At 35.1% G+C, this 21,739-nt stretch overlaps 2 protein-coding genes across 2 annotated transcripts; one reads left to right on the top strand and one right to left on the bottom strand.

Moving 5' to 3' along the window:
* Positions 1 to 11,693: 11,693 nt before the first annotated feature.
* LOC103485586 (U-box domain-containing protein 1-like) lies at positions 11,694 to 13,857 on the bottom strand. Its single transcript, XM_008443256.3, has one exon. The coding sequence runs from the start codon at positions 13,804 to 13,806 to the stop codon at positions 11,740 to 11,742; it is 2,067 nt and encodes a 688-aa protein (XP_008441478.1). The 5' UTR covers positions 13,807 to 13,857; the 3' UTR covers positions 11,694 to 11,739.
* A 2,649-nt stretch (positions 13,858 to 16,506) lies between these two features.
* LOC103485585 (LOB domain-containing protein 21-like) lies at positions 16,507 to 17,370 on the top strand. Its single transcript, XM_008443255.3, has one exon. It carries the CDS (start codon positions 16,748 to 16,750, stop codon positions 17,264 to 17,266), a length of 519 nt encoding a protein of 172 aa, XP_008441477.1. The 5' UTR covers positions 16,507 to 16,747; the 3' UTR covers positions 17,267 to 17,370.
* The last annotated feature ends 4,369 nt before the right edge of the window (positions 17,371 to 21,739 follow it).

The following is a 21,739-nucleotide window of genomic DNA, read 5'->3' as shown; positions in this document are numbered from 1 at the left end:
TGTTGTAAGGTCGAGTTAGGATTTTGCTCGAGAAAGGATACAGAATATGTCCTATCCGCCATGCATGGACTTGAAGACCTTTGAGGAGTAAAATCTGGAGGGTATACAGGCATGTCCTCTAGTACCTGGTTCAGATCAACTTCCACTGTGATGAAGTCTTTGCAACACTCTTCCATATTCTAGTAGTGAGTAGTTCCAAGACCTTTGCTAATTGATCTTAGAATCCTTCAACGTTCTGACGAACTGCTTGAACCTGATCATTGGTTTGCTCATTCATTGTTCGAGCCTTTCTTCGTGTCCAATATGGATGCTGAGGAGGTGAACCTTGAGCTATTTTGCAAGTTTTGGCTTTATATTTTTTTAAAAAGAGAAAATGCTTCAATTAGGATGAGTCTAGATGTAAATGTCAAATGTGAGAAAGAAAATGATCAAATAATGCAATGGCTCAAACAAACTTAGTGAAGTTAATGCTAGTATCCTATCTAACACAGGCCCTCAAAATGGTGTATAGTCACACTTGATCATACAATCAAATTGAGTGAGAATTTTTCGTGTGCCTGCACGGGAGCAACAACTTCTCGAATGTCAAACACTACTACATTCTCAGATCTAATCCTATAGGTACAACTCGGGTAAAGGGCTTGTGCTAATGTGCGAGAACATTCTAAAACATATGAGTTGACATGATATGTGAATTATAATGAGTGAAGCTGAATATAAGTCCTAAAGAATAAAAGGTCCCCAATTTGATCACAACAGTCGCAAGTGATTGCATGACCAAATTAAGTGAGAACTTTTCGTGTGCCTGCATGCACCAATTGGTATAAAAAAAAGCCTAATCTTTTTGTTTGAACGATCTCAATGTGAGAGAGATCTTTATTTTATTGAGGAAAATGTAATACAAATTAGTTATTTAGTACCTATGACTAAGTAGTTGTAACAATTATAACAAATACGTAAAATAGTAAACTAGTTAGGATAGTAGTTTAAGCTATTTGATTTACATCATATCCCTACTCAAGCTTTTCTAAAACTTTCTTCTAATGGCTTGAGGGATATCAAGTTATCACGTTGAAAACTAGTTGAGTCCACATATGTGATTGGTGACTCCGTGGAGACCAGGCCCAACCCAACCCACACATGCCTTTATAACCTTTTTCTGTTATCTCAATCTCTCTACAAATGCTTGTAAAATCCCTTTCTAAAACATCATTCGAGAGAATTAGTAAGATTGGTGATTCATTACGAGATTTTAAATGGTTCCACCAAAGAATGTTGCAAGAGTTTACAACACTTTTGGATGATTTCTTTCGCTTTTCTCTAAAGAAAATGCTCACATTACAAAGCTTACAAAACTCTCCAAAAAAATAAAATACTCAAAACAATGTAGAAAGATTCTCACTCCGACAGACCCAACTTCACTATCAAACCTTTTTGTACAACCTCATGATGAAGTCTTTGCGTACTTGAGACTCATAGTGATTCTAAAGTCTTTGTGTACCTTGAGACTCACTGTGATTCTAATCTTTGGTTTTTAAAGAGAAAATCCACCCATAATAATAGCCCATCTCTTGGTTATCCGATTACAAGTTTGCTCATTGGTTAAGTATGTCTTCAGCTCTGTTTACCGTTGAGACTCACAGTGATGTGTTCTAATTTGCTTCCGATCTTTGGTTTCTAAAGAGAAAATCCCTATAACAATAGCCCATCCCTGTATTATCCCATTAAAAATTTGTTATAAGTGAATTAAGTAGCTAGGCCTTCATAATTTAGAGCTATTTTGATTTTCTTTAAAATATTGGTCTATCAAGTCTATCACTGACTCTCACTGATAGATTTTACTATATTTGCAATTTTTTAAAAATGTTCCTTTATACTTAATTATGATTCATAAAATTGATGCGTATTATAATTAATTCACCTTTAAAGTAACTTTTCGTCTTTACCTAAATAAACTTGGATTAAAGTTCAAAAAGTATATACAAAGAATCACACCTTAGATTGAATGGTTCAATTTTCCCATCCTCAATATACTAAATAAAAGAAAGGGAATAAATGATGTAGATTCTTTCCATTAAAAAGATGTAGGGTTTAAATAAGGTCACGGTTAGTCATATTGTTAACAGAATGGTCCCACATGTATATTTCTGCATATTATTTCTCTTAACAAATTGGTTAAGATATTGGTTAAGATTCTTTCCTTAACAAATGGCTTCAATTGGTTAGGATCTTTTCCTATTTATTTCTTAAGGAAGTTGTTGGGTGCTGGTGAAAAAAAAATCAAGGATAAATAACCAAGCACAATAAGGGGGAGTTTTCGTCATACCCTCTTTTTAGTTATGATCATTATGTTACATCATAATCAAGTTCTGTTGAAACAGTTCTAGAACAGTACAGTAACAATAGTGTCAAAGTGTTGTTCCTTCAGTCATAACTATGTATTCAACATTTATTGTATTTGTGATTAATACAATCTTCTATCTTAGGCAAACTGCCCCCCAGATGTAGATGTACATTCATCGAACTGGGTCACCAAATGTTATTGTGTTACTTGTTCCTCTTCATGTTACTTTAGCTTAGTAATATTTCTACAACTATGGTTACAACTGTTACATATCACTAAAACCGTTCATATTTCATTTGGTGTCAGAGAAGGTCTTCATACGGTCATTGATGGACGAAATTCGTGAAGGAAACTCAAACCACTAAACCACCTCTTTTAGATGGAGGAAACTATGGGTACTGGAAGTCACGTATTGAGGCATTTCTTATGTCTCTGGACATGAGGTGTTGGAGAGCCATTATATCAGGGTGGGAGCATCTCACTGAAAAGGATGAAACCAGTAAAGTTACACGAAAGTCTTAACTAAAGTGGACAAGCGAAGAAGATGATGCAGCCGTGGGCAACTCACGTGCACTGAATGCACTATTCAATGTCGTTGATCCAAACATTTTTAAGCTAATCAACACCTGTAAGTCGGCTAAGGTCGCATGGGATACCCTAGAGGTAGCCTTTGAAGGAACGTCAAAGGTGAAAATCTCACGGTTGCAGATCCTGACATCTCATTTCGAAGCACTTCAAATGACTGAAGAAGAGACTATCGCTGAGTTCAATGTTCGAGTACTTGACATTACCAACGAATCAGATGTGCTAGAAGAAAAAATGTCTGATTCAAAACTAGTTTGGAAAGTCCTTAGATCTCTACCATCGAAGTTCAACATGAAAGTCACTACGATCGAGGAAGCCAATGACCTATCAAAAATGAAGCTGGATGAACTGTTCGGGTCATTGTGTACGTTCGAAATACACCTAGGAGACAGTGCAAGCAAGAGGAAACCTGGTCTTGCTCTAACCTCAGTAAAGGAAGAATCCACAAAGGAGTACAGAATATCTCAAAGTAACAACTCTCTAGCAGAATCTATGGCATTACTGACTAAGTAGGTTGCAAAACTCAAGAGTCAGTTTCACAAACACATTGGCAGTTAATGTAACAGCCGCGAAGCCACCTCAGCTACTCAACCTATAATATCAAGCTCTTCTTCATCTGGACTGTACCGAAGAAAGGACCACAAACGAAATGAAAAGGACAATGGCTCTTCAAAATTTGAGAAGTCTGGCAAATGAATCAGGTGTCATGAGTGTGAAGGATTTGGACACATTCAAACTAAATGTGCAACCTATCTCAAATGCAAGAAGAAGAGTCTGGTAGCCACCTTATCAGACGAAGAAGACTATTCTGAAAGTGATGATGAAGAAGTAGGATTAGCCTTGATCAGTATCACCACTATGAACAAAGAAGAAGCCGCACAAGTGACCTCCCAAGCATCAGACCAGCAGGAATCAATGATAGATGACTGTCTCAATGACAATATAGTGCAAAGGAAGTGGAAGGAAGATCAAGCAATCATCATACAACAACAAGAAAGGATACAATGCTTGATGGAAAAAATCAAAGCTTCTTGTCCTCAATAGTTACTCTAAAAGCTGAATTAAAGGAAGCCAAAAATCAATTTGAAGAACTAACCAAATCTGTAAAGATGTTGGCAAACGGGTCTAAAAAACTAGATGATTTAATTGGCCAAGGAAAGAGATACAATGACAAACGAGGTCTGGGTTTTATAGGAAGGAAAAGCACAAGGAATAGGACCACTGTGTTTGTACGAGAGTGTGACACTCAGAACAGTCAAACAGAAAATGCAAAAGGGAAGTACATAGTGGATGTGGTGAACAGACGAAAAACTTGTTATTTATATGGAAAGAAAAAAGGAAGTACACAGGGAAGTACACATTCGACCTTACTGCTTTCAACTGCAAAATCCCATGTATCATCAACATGCTCTCAGTCAAAGCATATATCTGAACGACGAAGGACAGAATGGCACCCAAAAATGAATTCGAAAAACTGCAAGGTGGCTCTTACTTCTGTTAATAATCTTAATTCTTCTGACTGGTACTTTGATAGTGGTTGTTCCAGGCATATGACGAGGAATGCCGCCTTCTTCTCAGAACTTAGCGAATGCAACGCAGGATCCGTGGTTTTTAGTGATGGAGAAAAAGGTAGAATCATTGGTAAAGGAACTATTGATCACCCTGGTTTGCCCTATCTGCTTGATGTTTGCTTGGTGCAGGGGTTGTCAGCAAATCTGATCAGCATTAGTCAATTGTGCGATCAAGGATATCAAGTCAGCTTTAGCAAAGACAGATGCAATGTGGTAGATAGTCAAAACAAAGTCTTTCTTAGCGGAACAAGGCTGTCTAACAACTGTTATCACTGGGATTTGGAGGTCAATTTATGCAACCTGTCAAAGGCGGAAGAGGCTGGTCTATGGCACAAGCCATTGGAACACATCAGTGGAACTTCCATTGCCAAAATTGCAAAGGTAGACACCACCATAGGCCTTCCCACTCTCACTTTTAATCCACATGATTGCTGCTCAAATTGTCCTGTTGGAAAGCAAGTCAAGTCATCCCATAAGTCCACCCGTCTGCCCTGTACTTCATGCATTCTGGAACTTCTCCATATAAATCTCATGGGGCCAATGCAAACAGAAAGTCTGGGGGGAAAAAGGTATGCTCTAGTATGTGTAGACAATTTTTCTTGCTATACCTGGGTGAAATTTATTTATGATAAATCTGAGGCTTTCAAAGTATGTCAAACTCTATTCTTACAAATTCAAAGAGAAAAGAATACAGGTATTTGTCACATACGAAGTGACCATGGCCGTGAGTTTGAAAATAAATATTTTACTGAGTTTTATGAGAATGAAGGAATTTTCCATGAGTTCTTAGCCCCACTAACACCTCAGCATAATGGAGTTGTTGAACGAAATAACAAAACGCTATAGGAAATGGCTCGGGTGATGATTCACGCAAAGCATCTGCCCATTTACTTATGGGCTGAAGCTCTAAATATTGCTTGTCACATACACAACCGGGTCAATCTTCGTCTTGGGACAATTACTACTCCATATGAACTCTGGAAAGGGAGAAAATCGAATGTGAAGTACTTTCACATTTTTGGTAGTACATGTTTTATTTTGAGTGACAGAGAGCATCATCGAAAGTGGGATTCAAAGTCTAATAGAGGAATATTTCTTGGCTACTCGACTAACAGCTGAGCCTACAGAGTCTATAATCGGCGTACTAGGACAGTTATGGAATCCGTTAATGTCATCATAGATGATCATGAGAAAGTCTCTATTGGAAGCATTGATGAAGAAGATGGAGATATTTGGGCTCCCTACTCCCAGAAAACTAAAACTTCGGTGTCTGAACTTTCTTTCCTAACCGACGATAAAGATAATTCATCTTCTCACACAAATGTTGACAGCATGGACATGTCTATCGAGCCTACATCAGTTGGTCACTTTGACACCAGTGCAAGTGAAGCATCAGTGTCTGCTTGTTAGCAGACTAATGAATACTCTGTTAAATTACCTGATACCGCTGATACTGCTGGTTCATCAATGCAGAAGATATTGCCGCCAACACATATAGCCAAAAATCATAATTGGTGATGTTCACAGTGGTATTACCACTCGAAAGAAGGAGAGAAAATATTATGCAAAGATGGTTGCCAATGTATGTTACACATCCACCATGGAACCCACAACTGTTACTGCTGCTCTTACCGATGAGCACTGGATCTTAGCAATGCATGAGGAACTATTGCAGTTTGAAAGAAATCAGGTATGGGATCTTATACCAAAACCACCTCATGCGAACATAATTAGTACTAAATAGATCTTTAAGAACAAAACGGATGAACAAGGGAGAGTTATTCGAAACAAAGCCAGACTGGTTGCATAGGGGTACTCTCAAATTGAAGGTTTAGATTTTGGCGAGACGTTTGTGCCTATAGCCAGATTAGAAGCCATTTGATTACTTCTGAGTCATGCTTGTTTTTGGAAGTTTAAACTCTTTCAAATGGACGTGAAGAGTGCTTTTCTGAATGGATATTTATCTGAGGAAGTGTATGTTACTCAGCCAAAAGGTTTTGTTGATCATGTGCATCGTGATCATGTATACAAACTGTGTAAGGCACTGTATGGTCTCAAACAAGTCCCTAGAGCCTGGTATAAGAGACTCTTCACATATCTATTATGACAAGGGTACCGACGAGGAAGTGCAGATTAAACCATGTTCATATATCGACAAGGTACTGAATTTCTGATAGTGCAGATCTATGTTGACGACATTATATTTGGTGGGACTGCATATGTTGAATAGTTTGTTAATCAGATGAAGGGAGAATTTGAAATGAGCATGGTTGGTAAACTGACATTCTTTCTAGGATTTCAAATTAAGCAAGACAAGACAAGAATCTTCTTTTCTCAAGAAAAATATGCAAAAAATATCATCTCGAAGTTTGGAATGGATAAGGCCAAACCCAAACGAACACCAGCTGCTACTCATTTGAAATTAACAAAGGATGCCACTAGAGAAAAGGTTGATTCAAGTTTATACAGAAGTATCATTGGTAGTTTACTCTACTTAACAGCCAGCAGATCAGATATAGCTTTTGCAGTAGGCGTGTGTGCGTGTTATCAGGCTGACCCTCGAACGTCTCATCTTCACAGTATTAAATGCATACTGAAATATATAATAGGTACGTGTAATTTCGGTCTCTGGTATACTTTTGATACAACTGAAGTTCTTGTAGGGTACTGTGATGCTGACTAGGCCAGATTTCGAATGATCGGAAGAGCACTTATGGAGGTTGTTTCTTTCTAGGGAACAATATAGTTGCTTGTTTCAGCAAGAAATAAACGTCCTTATCATTGGCAAAAGCAGAATATATAGCAGCGGGGAGTAGTTGTTCGCAACTTCTATGGATGAAACAGATGATGGAAGAATATGGTATACTTCAATCCTCCATGGTTCTCTACTATGATAATATAAGCGCAATAAGCATCTTCAAAAATCCAATTCAACATAGCTGTACAAAGCACATTGACATCCGTCATCATTTTATACGGGAATTAGTTGAAGCTAATATTATCAGTTTAGAACATGTTCGAAGTTCATTGGAACTTGCTGATATTTTTACCAAGCCTTTGGATGTATCCACGTTTGAAGGATTACAAGCAGATATTAGGGTTTGTCAACAGCCCGCATAGCAATTTACAAGACAGGGGCCTATTGAATCTCCAAGCCCATGGTATAAGGTTTGGGCCTCTAGTGTTCACTTAGGCCCAGTTAGGTTGCATGTCCCTCAAGTTTCAAATTTAAAGTGTGTGGGGTTCTGTGTCGTCAGTTATGTATCTCTTTATATTCCTAGATCTTTTCAGGTTCGTTGGAATTTCTCTCTGCAAAATCCACTTCTGCTCAGGTATATTAATGCCAGATTATTCATCATGGTTGCCACACGTTTCAACACTCATCAGTCGAGTGTTTTTTCTTCCATCCACAATTCTTCTGCTTCTAGCGTTTCAATTTCCATGGCTCTCTCACCACCAAAAACTGTAACTTCTTCAAAGGGTAAACGCTACAAGGGTATCCCAACGAAACATCCGTATAAGAAAATTCATCGGTCTGTTCCGCCTACTGAGGAAGGTCAGCACTGTCAAGTACCCATCCCTGTCCATTGCTCACATGCAGGGTGCTCTTCTAACCCTGGATCTCTTATTACTGTCAAAAAGGAAGTCCCTGAGTTTTCTCCACCACGCACATCCCATCTCTCTACGTCCTCCTCTGTGCCAGAACCTAGGGTTTCTATTGAGACAGTGGTATTAGATTCTGATTCCTCTGACAGTAAAGACAATGTGGTGTTGTCAACCCTTCTCCATCGTAAGGTAGGGTCTCGTTCTGGTCAATCCCCACCACGGGAAACATCTCTTCCTACGGAGGATCTGTCTTGGCCTACTGGCCATGGTTAGTCTTCTGCTGCTCCGTCATCACCTCATGCTTTCCCACAAGCTTCTCTTCCAACTAATGAAGACGATGCAAGTGACGAAACTGACGAAGATTATGTACCTGGAACTGAAGAAACGACTGTACTCGAGGACTCTTCCACTTCTACTGAGGATCCTAGTGCGTCCCATGATGCTCGAACGTTGGAACCTAGGTCAACAGAAGGCTCAAGTGAATTCTCCATTCCGATGTCACCGCCTGGGAATGTTGATTCCTCCTATAGTCTGCGTCGTCCCCCTGTCAGAGGACAACGTGTCTTCTCAACCAAGGCAGGCCGAAGAAAGATACCCCCAAATGTACCCTCTGTGCCAATTGACGGAGTGTCTTTTCGCTCCGAGGAGGGAGCACACAAATGGAAGTATATGGTTAAGCAGTGGATTGCTGATGAAGCTAATATGTCTAACCAGTATAACTCGTGTCCTGCCATTCTTGATGTAATCCGCAGTGTTGGGCTTCATCGGACTTTTTCTGCGGTTGGTCCTTTTTATTCCCAACTCATGCATGAACTGATTGTTAATCTACCCTCCGACTTCAATGATCCGAGTGCTGAAGAGTATCAGAAGGTTCATATTCGTGGTGTATGTTTCAATGTGTCTCTATAATTACTAAATACTTTTTTGGGCATCGTACTGCCGGCTGACTACACTGTCTCATATCCTACTCTTGAAAGTTTGGCTGAGGAGCTTACTGGTGGAACTGTTCATGTCTGGCCGGTTGATGGGCAGTTACCAGTTGCTTCGTTGACTGTAAAATATGTGATTCTCCACCGGATTGGTATCTCAAACTAGATTCCCTCTACTCATGCATCTACTATCTCGACTTCTTTGAGACATTTTGTCTACCTTGTGGGCACTAAAGTTAAGGTAAATGTTGGTGAATTCATCTTTAATCACTTATGTGCCACGTTGATACGTTTGCTATTCATATCCCCATCTGTTTCCCAAGAATCCTGAGTGATTTTCTTCTGGCTCAACAACCGACCATATTGACACCACTAGATACTGTTGGCACAGCTTCGCGTCTTATACCTCTCAATATGCGACTCTTTCAAGGGTCTCACATTCCAGATGTTGCTGCTGCATTTGAGAATGCACCTGGAGGGACCAGTGTTGTTGCTGCTACAAATCCAACTATTGGTCAACCTCTGATTCTCTTTGTGTCCCTAGCCAATCGTCTACTGCAAGCGTTAATGGCTGAATCTTGTTCTCTAACTCACCAAATCAGTGAACTATTTGATAGGCGCACTGTTTTGGATGTTGTTCTTCGTGATTTTAGGTGTGCAGCATCAGGGTCTTCTACTCCTTCGTCTGATTATTAGGGTTATCTTTATTTTTGCATTCAAGCAAGGGGGAGATTTGGTTTGTGTGTTTTCGGTTGGGTCGATTCCTTCAGTAGTTGTGTTTTTTTGTTTTGGGTTGCTCAGAAGCTCAGCTTTTCAGTTTTTTTTAGTTCAGCTTGACAGATGTATTTCTCTTAATCTGACGTGTATTAGTTCTGTTTTTCTCTTCTATATTAATGAAATGGATTTTCTGGTTTTTCTACATATTCTGCTTTCGGTGTGATGGTTCTGCCTTTATTTGGAGATTTGTGGGATGTTTTCGGATGAGAATGGGTGCGTGATTGCAGAAATAAAAGTCAGTGGTACCAAGGGAGAGTTTGTTAACAAAATGGTCCCACATGTGTATTTCTGTATATTATTTCTCTTAACAAATTGGTTAAGATATTGGTTAAGATTCTTTTCTTAACAAATGGCTTCAAGTGGTTAGGATCTTTTCTTATTTATTTACTAAGGAAGTTGTTGGGTGCTGGAGAAAAAAAATCAAGGATAAATAACCAAGCACAGTAAGTTCTTGTGGCTCTCTCGGTGATTAAAAAGAAAGAAAACTAGATAGAAGAACATCTCTATTTTTGAAGTTGAAGTTGAATACATATTTGATTAGTGTTGTGATTAGGGGGGGGGGGGGGGTTTCGTCATACCCTCTGTTTAGTTATGATCATTATGTTACCTCATAATCAAGTTCTATTGAAACAGTTCTAGAACATTACAGGAGCAATAGTGTCAAAGTGTTGTTCCTTCAGTCATAACTGTGTATTCAACATTCATTGTATTTGTGATTAATACAATCTTCTATCATGGGCAAACTGCCCTCAAATGTAGATGTACATTCATCGAACTGGGTACCAAATGTTATTGTGTTACTTGTTCCTCTTCATATTACTTCAGATAAATAGATTTACTTTGGTATGATACATCAACTAATAATGAAAATTGTTGCTATGGGTGGTGTTAAATTAAAAAAAAAAAAAAAAAAAAAAAAAAAAAAAAAAAAAGCAGCCGTTGAAAGCATATTTCAAGGCCTAGGGGCTCCTAATTGCAAGTTGAGGTTGAGAAGTTCTCGTTGAGGAATGTTCAAGTGTGATCCCAAAGGCCAAATCTATCTCACAAATTTACTTAGGTTTTTATATTTCTTTTGCATCAAAATTTATTTTGTTAATGTACATTAAGATTTTCGTGTTTTGGGTAATCATGTATTGAAGTTCATAGTTTTCGATTATGGAAAAACTGTGTTTTTGTTATTTCTAGTTGGAGCTAACATCTTTTCATGTTGAGAATATTTGATACTTCACTTATTTCTTGGTTTTTAACATCCGTACACTATCCATTTGGTTTGATATAGAGTTGAATTTTTGGTCAAGTTTTAAAAACAAAATGCAAGTCTTTAGACTATTTTTTTTTTAGTTTTCAAAACTTGACTTGAAAGTAGATAACTAAAAAATTAATTGTTATTATTTAGATCTCGTTTAATAATCATTTCGTTTTTTGTTCTTAGTTTTTTAAAAATTAAATATATTTTTTCTTTTCTTACACTGAGTTGTATTTTTTCTAGTAGAATGATCAAACTTTTAGTTAAATTCTAAAACTAAAAATAAGTTTCTAAAACCAATATTTTTTTAATTTTTAAAATTTGACTTAATTTCTTAAACCATTGAAAGAAAAAAATAGACAACAAAGAAAGAGAATTAAAGGTAAAAGTAGTGTATATAAGCTTAATTTTCAAGAACAAAATAGTTAAACGTGTTTTAATTTTCCAACTTGAATGAGTAAAAAATAGGACTAACAAAATTTTCCCAAAATCTTCTCATGGTAATTTTGTTTTCCGAAGAAAATCCCAAAAGAAAAAAGGGAAGAAAGAAGAAGAAGAAGAAGAAGTACTGTTGAGGTCACTCTTTCAAAAAACAAACCCAAAAACCTGTAAATTTATGTTTAGAGTTTGCACAAATATATACTTCTGTAAGATTGATTATCTCTACACATTTCTACTATTTCAACATGGCTGTGATTGAAAGCAGCATCTATTAAGCAATCTCAGTAATGCATCAGCTTTTCTTCTAGCTTTCAATGATCCATCAGCTGCCAAGCTTTGAAGTGAAGGAATACTTCTTGGATTTATCAACAAACGCCTTGCTACTTCTTCTCCTCCATCCTTACACAGCCCCAATAACAATGTAAGTGAACTGTCTTTCCCTTTTGGAGATCCAAATCTTAAAAGATCAATAAGCAATGACACTAAAACTCTACTCTTTCTTATCTCTTGCAGCCCTTCTGAGCAACCTAAAACCAAGGAGAGCGCCTGCAACGCATCGTCTGTTATGCCTGCTTTGTCGTCTGTCAGTAACTCAATCAGCAATGGCACTGCCCCAGCTACTACAATACAAGCTTTATTGGCATTGTAAAGTGCTAGGTTGCAAAGCGCTGTGGCAGCGTCGCGTTTCCCGGCTGAATTGCCTTCTTTAAGTAGCCTAACCAATGCTGGTATGGCTTTTGGACTCGCCCCTATTGTTATTTTGAACTCGTCCACCATTGTTAAGCTATATATTGTTGCTGCAGCATTTTCTCTTGCTTCCATTGTTTTACCTGATTCTAAGATGTGTGTTATGTTGTCTATTGCCCCTGCTGCTACTATGAGGATCTTGTTGTTGTTGAAGATTGCTAGGTTGAACAATGCTGTCACTGCGTTTTCTTCAATCCTTGGATCGCCGGATTTCAACAATGTTACTAGAAACGGTATCGCTCCTGCTTCGGCAATCATTCTTCGGTTATCCATTCCAGTTTTCGCTAGTAACCGGAGTTCATATGCAGCTTGTCTTTGAATATCTGGCGACCCGGTTGCAAGTTTTCCCACAAGAAACTCGGCTGTCATTTTAACAGCATCGGAGGCTGCTTTGGATGCGGAAATGTGATCGACCGGTTCCTCGGAAAGGTATTTTTTGCTGTTGCTTCTCTCCAACCCAAAGGAAGAATATGGTTTTGTAGGTTCATTCATATTAATGTTGTTCTCTTGACACCACTGTTGCATCAAACTTTTGAGTGCATAATTTGGTATGAGGGCCATATGAATTAGCCTCTGATTACTCTTGGGACAAACATGATGTCCTGAGTCAATCCATTGGGCTATCGAATAACGATCGTAAGTATGCCCGGACGATATAATTACAGGGTCTCTCATGAAATCCAGTGAAATGGGACAACGAAAATCGTCTGGAATTTGAACCAATGAATTAGAAGAAGATGAATGATCTAAATGTTTGTTTGAGTGTTGAAACTTTAAGTTGTATTTTCCCCCATCATTTTCATTTTCTTTCTTACTAAAGATCACTGTTTTGGCATGCTTAACCAGAGAAATGAGATTGTTTATATTAGAAACCACAATGATTCCACCTGTTCCTGCTTGTTTAAGAGCTTCAGCCTCTAGTTTTGATATTTCTTCATCACAATCCATCATGTTTCTCAACCCAACACTGCTGAAAATCTCTTTGATTTTCCCCACTTCTCCCAGACCTTTATTCTTGTAGTTTCTCTCCTTGTTGCTCATTAGTTGAAGAAGCTCATCTCTTCTCTGAACCTCTCGAGCATTAACCGAAAACTCGAATCGTTTAGCTTGACTATGAAGAAGCTCCACTTGTTCTCTCGTATCATCTGTTAACTTAAGCAAACTAAGAGGTAAAATGTCAAGTACTCTTCCAATCTCCTTCACAAACTGATAAAACTGATTTGAAATGGACTCGGTCTGTAATAAACTCCATAAACAACTTCCTTCCTCACAGCTTTGAGTCAAAATCTTAACTCTTCTGATTACAGAAAAGATTTCAGTGAGACAAAGAATTGAAGATGGAGGAAGGGGAGAATTTGATTCTTGAACTTCTTCAAATAAGAAAGCAAGAAGCTTGATTCTTCTTCTCATGGTTGAGATGGTTTTAGCATGTATAAAAGGAGCCTTCTCTTCAAAAGCAACTTCATTGGATAAGAGAATTAGTGATTCTAGCAGAGACCCAGAAGGGAAAAGGCTTGAAGAAGCTGCCATCATTGAGGAAAGAGCAACATCCATGGCCATTTTTCACTAAATGAATAGACTTTGTTCATAGTTTTTATCAACATTACATTAAGTCAGACATAGATTACTAGGAAGAAAATTTCAAAACTCCTTCAAAAACTTGGAAATTATTAAATTTCATTAAGAAAGAGAAAAAAAAAATATTATGTTAATCGGAAGGTTTCTTTGTTTTTGGCAGTTTCTATTTGTTTGGTTGACTGTATAGACAATAAGAGAAGTTATGAGTAGCTGCCACTTGGAGCAATTTCCTGTCTCTTCAAAATAGTCAGATCCTCAACCAATTTCATATTTTCAAAACTATGCATTTTTTGCACCAAATTTACTTTGTCAAACTTTGTGGGCAGTCTTCTCTCGAGTCTCTTGCAAATTTTCAACTCTCTTTAGTTTTTGGAAGTTTCTTAATAGGTAGTATTGAAAAGTTGGACATAAGATCACTAAACAATGGTCACTTTCTAAGAACAAAATATGAAAAATGGGTCAGTCTCACTCATAATTTTTTTATAGTTTAATTTTGGAATTTGAGATGTTTTTTTAATTCAATATCAGAAGATCCAAATCATGAGTGTAATTAACAATTCAAATTAAGCCTTCCACTTTCTTCTTGCAGATTCTGAAATGCAACCAATGGTGTCTTGTTTCACATTTCCTACCATTTCCTAATATGAAATGTTTGTTTTGATGGTCATTGCTTACTTTTCCTTATAGACATTGCTCATCTTACCCTTTATTTCTGTCAAGGTCAACCATTTAGGTAAACTCGTCTTTTTCTTGGAGAATGTTTTCACACAATTAAATAAGAGTAGTTGCAAAAGATAACACTTTTAAGAATCTCAAAATAGTTACAAATATAGAAAAGTATATTCGTAATAAACTGCATCGTTAATAGACTCTTATTAGTGATAAGATCTATAACTAATAGACTTCTAGAACCAACGTAAACTATCATCCATAGACTTACATAGTTGTATCTAAATTTTTATATATCTTACTTTGGAATAGGATTTGCAACAGTGCTATTAAAATGAAAAAACCAGTGTGATTTGTCAACTAAACTCCTTAGCTTTTGGTTCATCCAAAAGGGTACAAATTCCAAAGTCATATTTATTAAACAAAAATGAAAAAGTCATTGCTTATCATACCTGTGGAAGTTTCTCTATGGATCTATATGCAAGTTGGCTGACTTTTCTCAAATGGGCTCCAATGGAAAAGGCCCAATTAAAGCCCATAGAAAAGCCCAATTTCACTGTCGTCTGTCTGTCTGTGTGTGTCTCTCTCTCTCTTAATTATTTTTGGTCCTACTAAAATGTTGAGTAGTACAAATGAAATCCAAACAAAGGGACCCTACTTGAATGATCGAATAACAAATTAGTGGAAGAGAAGAAAGCACCATAAAGAAGAGTTACACCAAAACAAACAAACATCAAAATATCAAACAAACTTAATCAAACAGAAAGATTATTATTATTATTATTATTATTATTATTATTATTATTATTATTATTCATGTTGAATAATTATATTGGGCCGGCCCAATTCTCACAAACACTGGCCAATCAAAATCATTCCCATAAATTTTTTGGTGTTTGCTTATTGCCTAAACGTGCTATATGCACCATCTTTATTTCACTCATTTTTCTCAACTCTTCCAAGTTCCAACAATCCATTTCTCTCTATCTTCTTTGAGGAAAACAACGACCATTTTTTTGACAAGTGGGTTCTGGGAATTCCATTATCATCTTTGTCCCTTTCCCCCCACAATATTTTCTTTCTTTGATGTGACTCTTTTTATCCTTTCATCATACATCACTTTCTTTTCCCTACAAAAATTTGTACCAATGTCATTCAATCACTACTATTCTCCAATGTTTCTCTCTAACAAATAGAATGATAGTCGTTTGGAAGTTGTTTGAGAATTATCTTATGAAAATCTCTCACTGCTACTACCACTAAGCAGAAAAACAAATTAAATAAAAAAAATACAGTAAAACTAAGAACACGAGAATAGAGTTAACGTGAAAAAGCTTCAAACTTGAAAAAAAAAACTAGAAAGTTTCGATATGAAAACCTATTACAATCACACACAAATATCTCTTCAAGCCGAATAACAAAAGAATACACTCTTTCATAAAGTACATTATTCTCCTACTCTCAACTAGAGAATTCAAAAAATGAATTTAATCGGAGTCGGGGCAATCAAAGTGAAACCAAATATATTAATTTATTTTATAGTGTTTAGGAGCTCATTATTTCCTTAAAACTTTTCAAATATAGAACCACTTAACTTCTAATATTTTTCTAAAACTTAAAAACAAAAAAAAAAGATCATCTTTAGCCCTTCCAATTTTCTTTAGCCCCATGAAACTAATTTGTTCTTCTACCTTTCATATTGTTTCAAACAAACTGATTAAGGGGAGATGAAGGAGAAATTTTGAGCACCATCAAAGATAGCAAAAAGGAAAGGTTTTTATGATAGATGTACAAAAGAGAACATAGAGTACTAAAAAGATGATGTTGGGTTTTTTTTTTCTTGCAGATTCCCAAACTATCAATTTCACACCACAAAGCTGAAAACTAACTTTCTAATAAAGAAAATAGAATAAAATTTGATTTTATTTTCACTTTGTTCATACAGATCATCAATATCTTACTTTATTTATCAAATATGATGTCTCATCCTAACTTAGGAACACAAATAATGTCACCCCATGTTCTTTAATTCCCACTTTCTGAAAAATTTCAATTAAAAGTGTTTCTTCTTTTTTCCTTTGAATAGTCTCTTTCAAACTTTCAATTCTCCATTTGCTCTAAACCAAATTTAGGCCCCACCCCTCTTTTTTCTTAATTACTCTAATCCCAACAAATCCATATATAAATACATATCCTTTGTTGTAAAGAATATGACAACATTATTTCATTTTGGCATAATGAATGAAGAGCAAGAATGAGAGGTTGGCATGAGACTCGTTCTTCATCTTCTTGTGCAGCTTGCAAATTGTTGAAAAGAAGATGTATTCCCACTTGTATTTTTGCTCCTTATTTTAGGTCTGATGAGCCAAAGAAATTTGCCAAAGTTCATAAGGTTTTTGGGGCAAGTAATGTTAGTAAGATTTTGACTGAAGTTCCTGAAGAACAGAGAGAAGATACTGTTAATTCTTTGGCTTATGAAGCTGAAGCCAGGCTTAGAGATCCTGTTTACGGCTGCATTGGTGCTATAGCTTTGTTGCAGACTAAAATGGTGGAGCTTCAACATGATCTTGCTCTTGCTAAAGCCCGTCTCGCTCGTTACGCTCATAATAATACTTCCTCTTCTTCTTCTTCTTCTTCTTGTGCAGAAAATTGTGTTGTTAATATGTCTTATGGTGGATTGAGTTTCTCTGCTGAGCAGAGTTCTTCTGATGATATCACCCAATATGGTTATTTATGTGATTTCACCCATTTTCCTTATCCATTTAAAGCTTGAAACTCTGTGATCTCTCTTTCTCTCTGTCTCTATCATCAAGGTTTCTTGAAAGATTTTTCTTTTCTGTTTATGTATAATCAATCATCTGTTTATTCCCGACTCAATTCTTGTTTTTTTTTTCCAAGTATATTGCTCCACTAATTTTATAGAACTAACTATAACCCTTTTTTTTTATCCAAATCACAAACTTTTCCTAGTTAATAACATTCTTATGTATAGTTGAGTTATGTTTGTTTGACCAATTAGTTAGCTTTAATTGATCAAGGTAGTTTCAGTTTTTTGTCACTACTGAAGAATCATCATAGCTTTATGGTGAGGAAACAAGGAAGTAGAGACTGAATTTGAGGTTTCTTTCATTTCAAACTCAATTTTCATATTCTTGTGCTGAATTTTTTTCAAACTATATTGCTCGATTAATTTTATAGAACAATCAAAAAGTAACAATGGATGAAACTAGTTTTGATTTTTTTTCTTAGTTTTAGAGCATTTTCAAGGGTTTGTGGTGAGAAGCAAAGGAAGTAAAAACAGAATTTGAGGATTCCTTCTAAACAAAGAAGAATTGAAAATTTTTGCTTCTAATTCGTCTCTACTCCGTGTGCTTGTTCTAAATGATATCTTTTTTTTTTTTCTTGTTGGTGGGACATTTATATAATCTAAGTTGTGATCTTAAGCTTAATTGGTATTTGATTAAATAAATATAATAGCTTATTCTATTTTTCTATTATTAATAAAATATAGAGTTGATAAATATGAAAAATAATCTATTATTTTACTTTTCCTTTTCAAGTAAGAACTTTTTTTACACAACTTTTATGCTTTTATAGATTTCTTTATTTTCCTTTTTTTTAAAAAAATGGGGACTATACAATGGATCCAATTAAAATTTAATTTTAACTTTAAAGAATAATCAAGAATTTTGAGAAAATGTTGTGTTATGGCCAACCCAATCATAGTTTACTTTACTACTGACTTGGTGAGTATAGAAAATGTTGTATTGAGATAATAAGCTTCATTGCTTGCTACATGATCTAATAATTTACGATTCACTCGTATAAGAATTCATCAACATTTGATCCTAATTGATTAGGAACAAGGGAAAAGGAAATGAGTGGATGAAAAATGGGTTTAAACATCCATGGTTGTAGGTTCAATGAAAGAGAAAGTTTGAAATAGTAAGATTGGGACTTATGATCTGAAGATGAATTATTGGGCCAAGAAAATGACATTAGGCCCGAAATCCCGTTGGGCCCTCCAAGCCCAGGGCTTATGTTCTCACACATGGAACCGGATAAGATTGATTTGAAATAAAATAAATAATTATGATAAACACGTTAACCAAAAATCGACAAACCGTACAAGAAAATATCATAAATCTTAACTTTTAATTAATAAAGTTGATTTACAAATTTAGTAATTTTAATGATTTGGTTGTTCAAGTTCCTTTAAATCTATTTTGTTACTGTTACATTTTCTGTTGAAAGATTTTTCCATTTTTAGTATATAACATTTCGTTCGTTTAGGGTTTAGGGTTACGGAATCATGTACCAATGTTTTTAAAAACTAAGTTAACTTTTGAAAACTTAAATAATAATAATATTTTTTTAAATTGTAATGGTAAGAATCAACAAAAAAGACTTACTTTTCATAGATCGACAAATAATTAACCAACAACATGATCTTAATTTTTAGTTTTTATATGTTGCAGTAGTTTCGCATATTGATTTCTTTATTGGTATTGCCTTATTATTGTTTTCAAAATCTAGATTAATTTTGTTGGAACTAAAAAATATTATTTAAAAAAAATAATTGTAAAGATAGCAATTTTAAGAATAATAATTAAGTGTATAACAATATTTTTTAAAAACTTGTGCGAATAGAACAAAGTCTATTAGATGTTTATCGATCATGATGGATTCTTATACTCTATCAATAAAGGACCAATGTCGAAAGAAAAACGGATGATTATCATATGGAGTATTGATTTTTGTTTTTAGCTTCTTGAAACTTGTGTGTATAATTTAGTTACTTATCGTTCCTTACCTCTTTTGTGAGCACGTTTTAATTGTCGTTTTTTCAAAACATTTGAGCATGTAGTCAAATTTGAAATAAAATGAATTTGATAAAAATATACTATTTTGGTCTCTATCTTTTCAAGCACTCTTGTATTTTTTAAATAACCTTTTTGGTCCATGTATTTTAATAAATGAGTTTAAATATCCCTCCTTTAGTTCTTTGGTTTGTCAAGTTAATAGGAAAAATATTTTTATTATTTTAACAGTGATATGGAAATTATAAGAAGGTAATAAATAATCATAATAATAATAAATAAATAAATAAAACAAAACCTCACCTTCTCTCACTTCTCTCTCCCCTATCTCACCCTGCCCTGACGCCACACCCATTACCCCAACCTCATCCAGCACTTCTCTCCGTCGGATGCCGACTTCGCGTCTCCATTTTCTATTGCTTCCCCACTTCATTCTTATCTTCAACACCGTTCTGACTTTCAACCCTCTTAGCTCCCTCCTCTAACTCAGTCTCATGTCTCCACCTCCCTTCTCCATGCATTGTTACTTGTTTTCTATAAACTCCATATTTATACAATATATCACATCAATTAAAGGACCAAGAACTGATATGGATCTCTTTATTTATCAATCCTCAAATTGCAGAAATTAAGAAGTAAAGTATTAAACTAAATTTTAAGATATAGAAGAATATAAAGTAAAAGGCTGGTACCCACAAGGAGAAGTGCCGGAAGAGGGAAGTTAGGACGATGGGTGTGGGTGTGGTGCTGCTGGTGAAGAAGTTTAGTGAGGCCGAGAGTGAGATAGAGGAGAGAGAAAGTGACTGAAAGATGAGTTTTTGTTTATTATTATTATTTTTATTATTTATTACTTTTTTTTCTTTATATAATTTCCATATCACTATTAAAACAATAAGAATATTTGTATGTATGTATATAAGCCTTTTAGAACATGAGGTTTAAATTTTAAAAATGTCCCTAAAATCAGTGGAGTAAAATTAAGAACTCAGGGTAAACATAATCCATTTTCAAAAACCAAAATAAAAAACTAGACAATAATCAAACGAGATTTTTCAAACCTTTATTTTAATCTTTGACTATTAAAAATATAATTAGTTAGTTAATTAGGATTTCAAAATGTCTATTTTAATCCTAAATTTAACTTTAAGTTTTTATTTTTATCATGTTTTCAGTTATTTTAAAACGAAATTTATTTGTCTATTTATTGCTTCAATATAATCCAAAAATCAATTATGTTACACAAACTTTTATATTTTGCAACTTTTTAAATTGAACTCCAATATTTGGATTAAAGTATATATCTGAATTAATTAAGTTATTAAAAATATCATATCAATTATCCATACGTGAGGGAGCCGCCATAATAATAACAACAATATAAGTGTAGATAACTTTAAAAGGGAGCAAGAAAAAATTGAAAAGTGAAAATTCGAGAATATTTAAAGTGTAGTTCTATAGAAAGTAATGTATGAACAGAATAAGGGAAAGTGGGGTTAATTAAAAGGAAAAGAGAAGAAGAAGAATGATATCGGTAGAATAAAAAAAAGTGATTTAATAATAATTAGAAGTTAAACCCTAAATTGATAATGGCATCAATTTAAACTCTAACAAAATTAAACATCCCGTAAATCTTAAAAGTTAAATTAAAGGATGTAAATTAAAATTTTGAAATGACTTAATTGTGTAAAAGATGAGGATTATGTATTTAATAAAGGAATTAACGTTCTATATTGATGGATGAAATGATATAAATTATTGTGTAAATTAGTTAACGTAGGAAGGTGTAAACTAATGTGGATGGATGCTAGTCCGTTAGCAAAAGAAAAAAAGGAAAAGGAGTGGTGGGAGAAAGTGGAGGGTTTCTTGAGAGTACCGATGCACTGTGGGACTGTCCCCCATTTGCCATAGCCATAGCCATAGTCATTGCTCACATGCCTTTTTGTAAATGATAATTTCTATTCCTTCTCTTTTCTCTGCCTAATGCCTTTGCTGTTCCTCTTACGTCCTGACACCTCCTCTCCTTTGCATGCACTCTTTGACACTTCCAAAACACTCCTTTCCCCTCTTTTAACTTCCCTTTCAACTTAAATCCTCAAAATCCTTCACTTCCTCACCTCCCACACCCACATATATTAAATTTGCTTTCAAACGAATTAGGGTGTGTTTCAAACACGTGTAATTTGAAAAAATTAAAATGTTTAATAACTACTCAACATTTTAGACTGTTTTCTCAAAAATTTATTTAAATAAAAATAAATTTTTGAAGAAATGAAAAAACATTTCTTTAAAGTTAATTCAAAGAGATTCACAGTTGGTTGGTGCTTTTTGATTGAAAAACTATTTCAAAAGTGGCTATCTAGTTTAATTCTGTTCCATTCTTATTTTCATATCTTAAATCTTTAGCTAAATATGATGTCTTAGTAATA

The sequence above is a fragment of the Cucumis melo genome, chromosome 3, assembly GCF_025177605.1.
Source record: "Cucumis melo cultivar AY chromosome 3, USDA_Cmelo_AY_1.0, whole genome shotgun sequence".
Lineage (NCBI taxonomy): Eukaryota > Viridiplantae > Streptophyta > Magnoliopsida > Cucurbitales > Cucurbitaceae > Cucumis > Cucumis melo.
The sequence above is the reverse complement of the archived record's forward strand: the minus strand, read 5'-3'. Positions and strand labels throughout refer to the sequence as shown.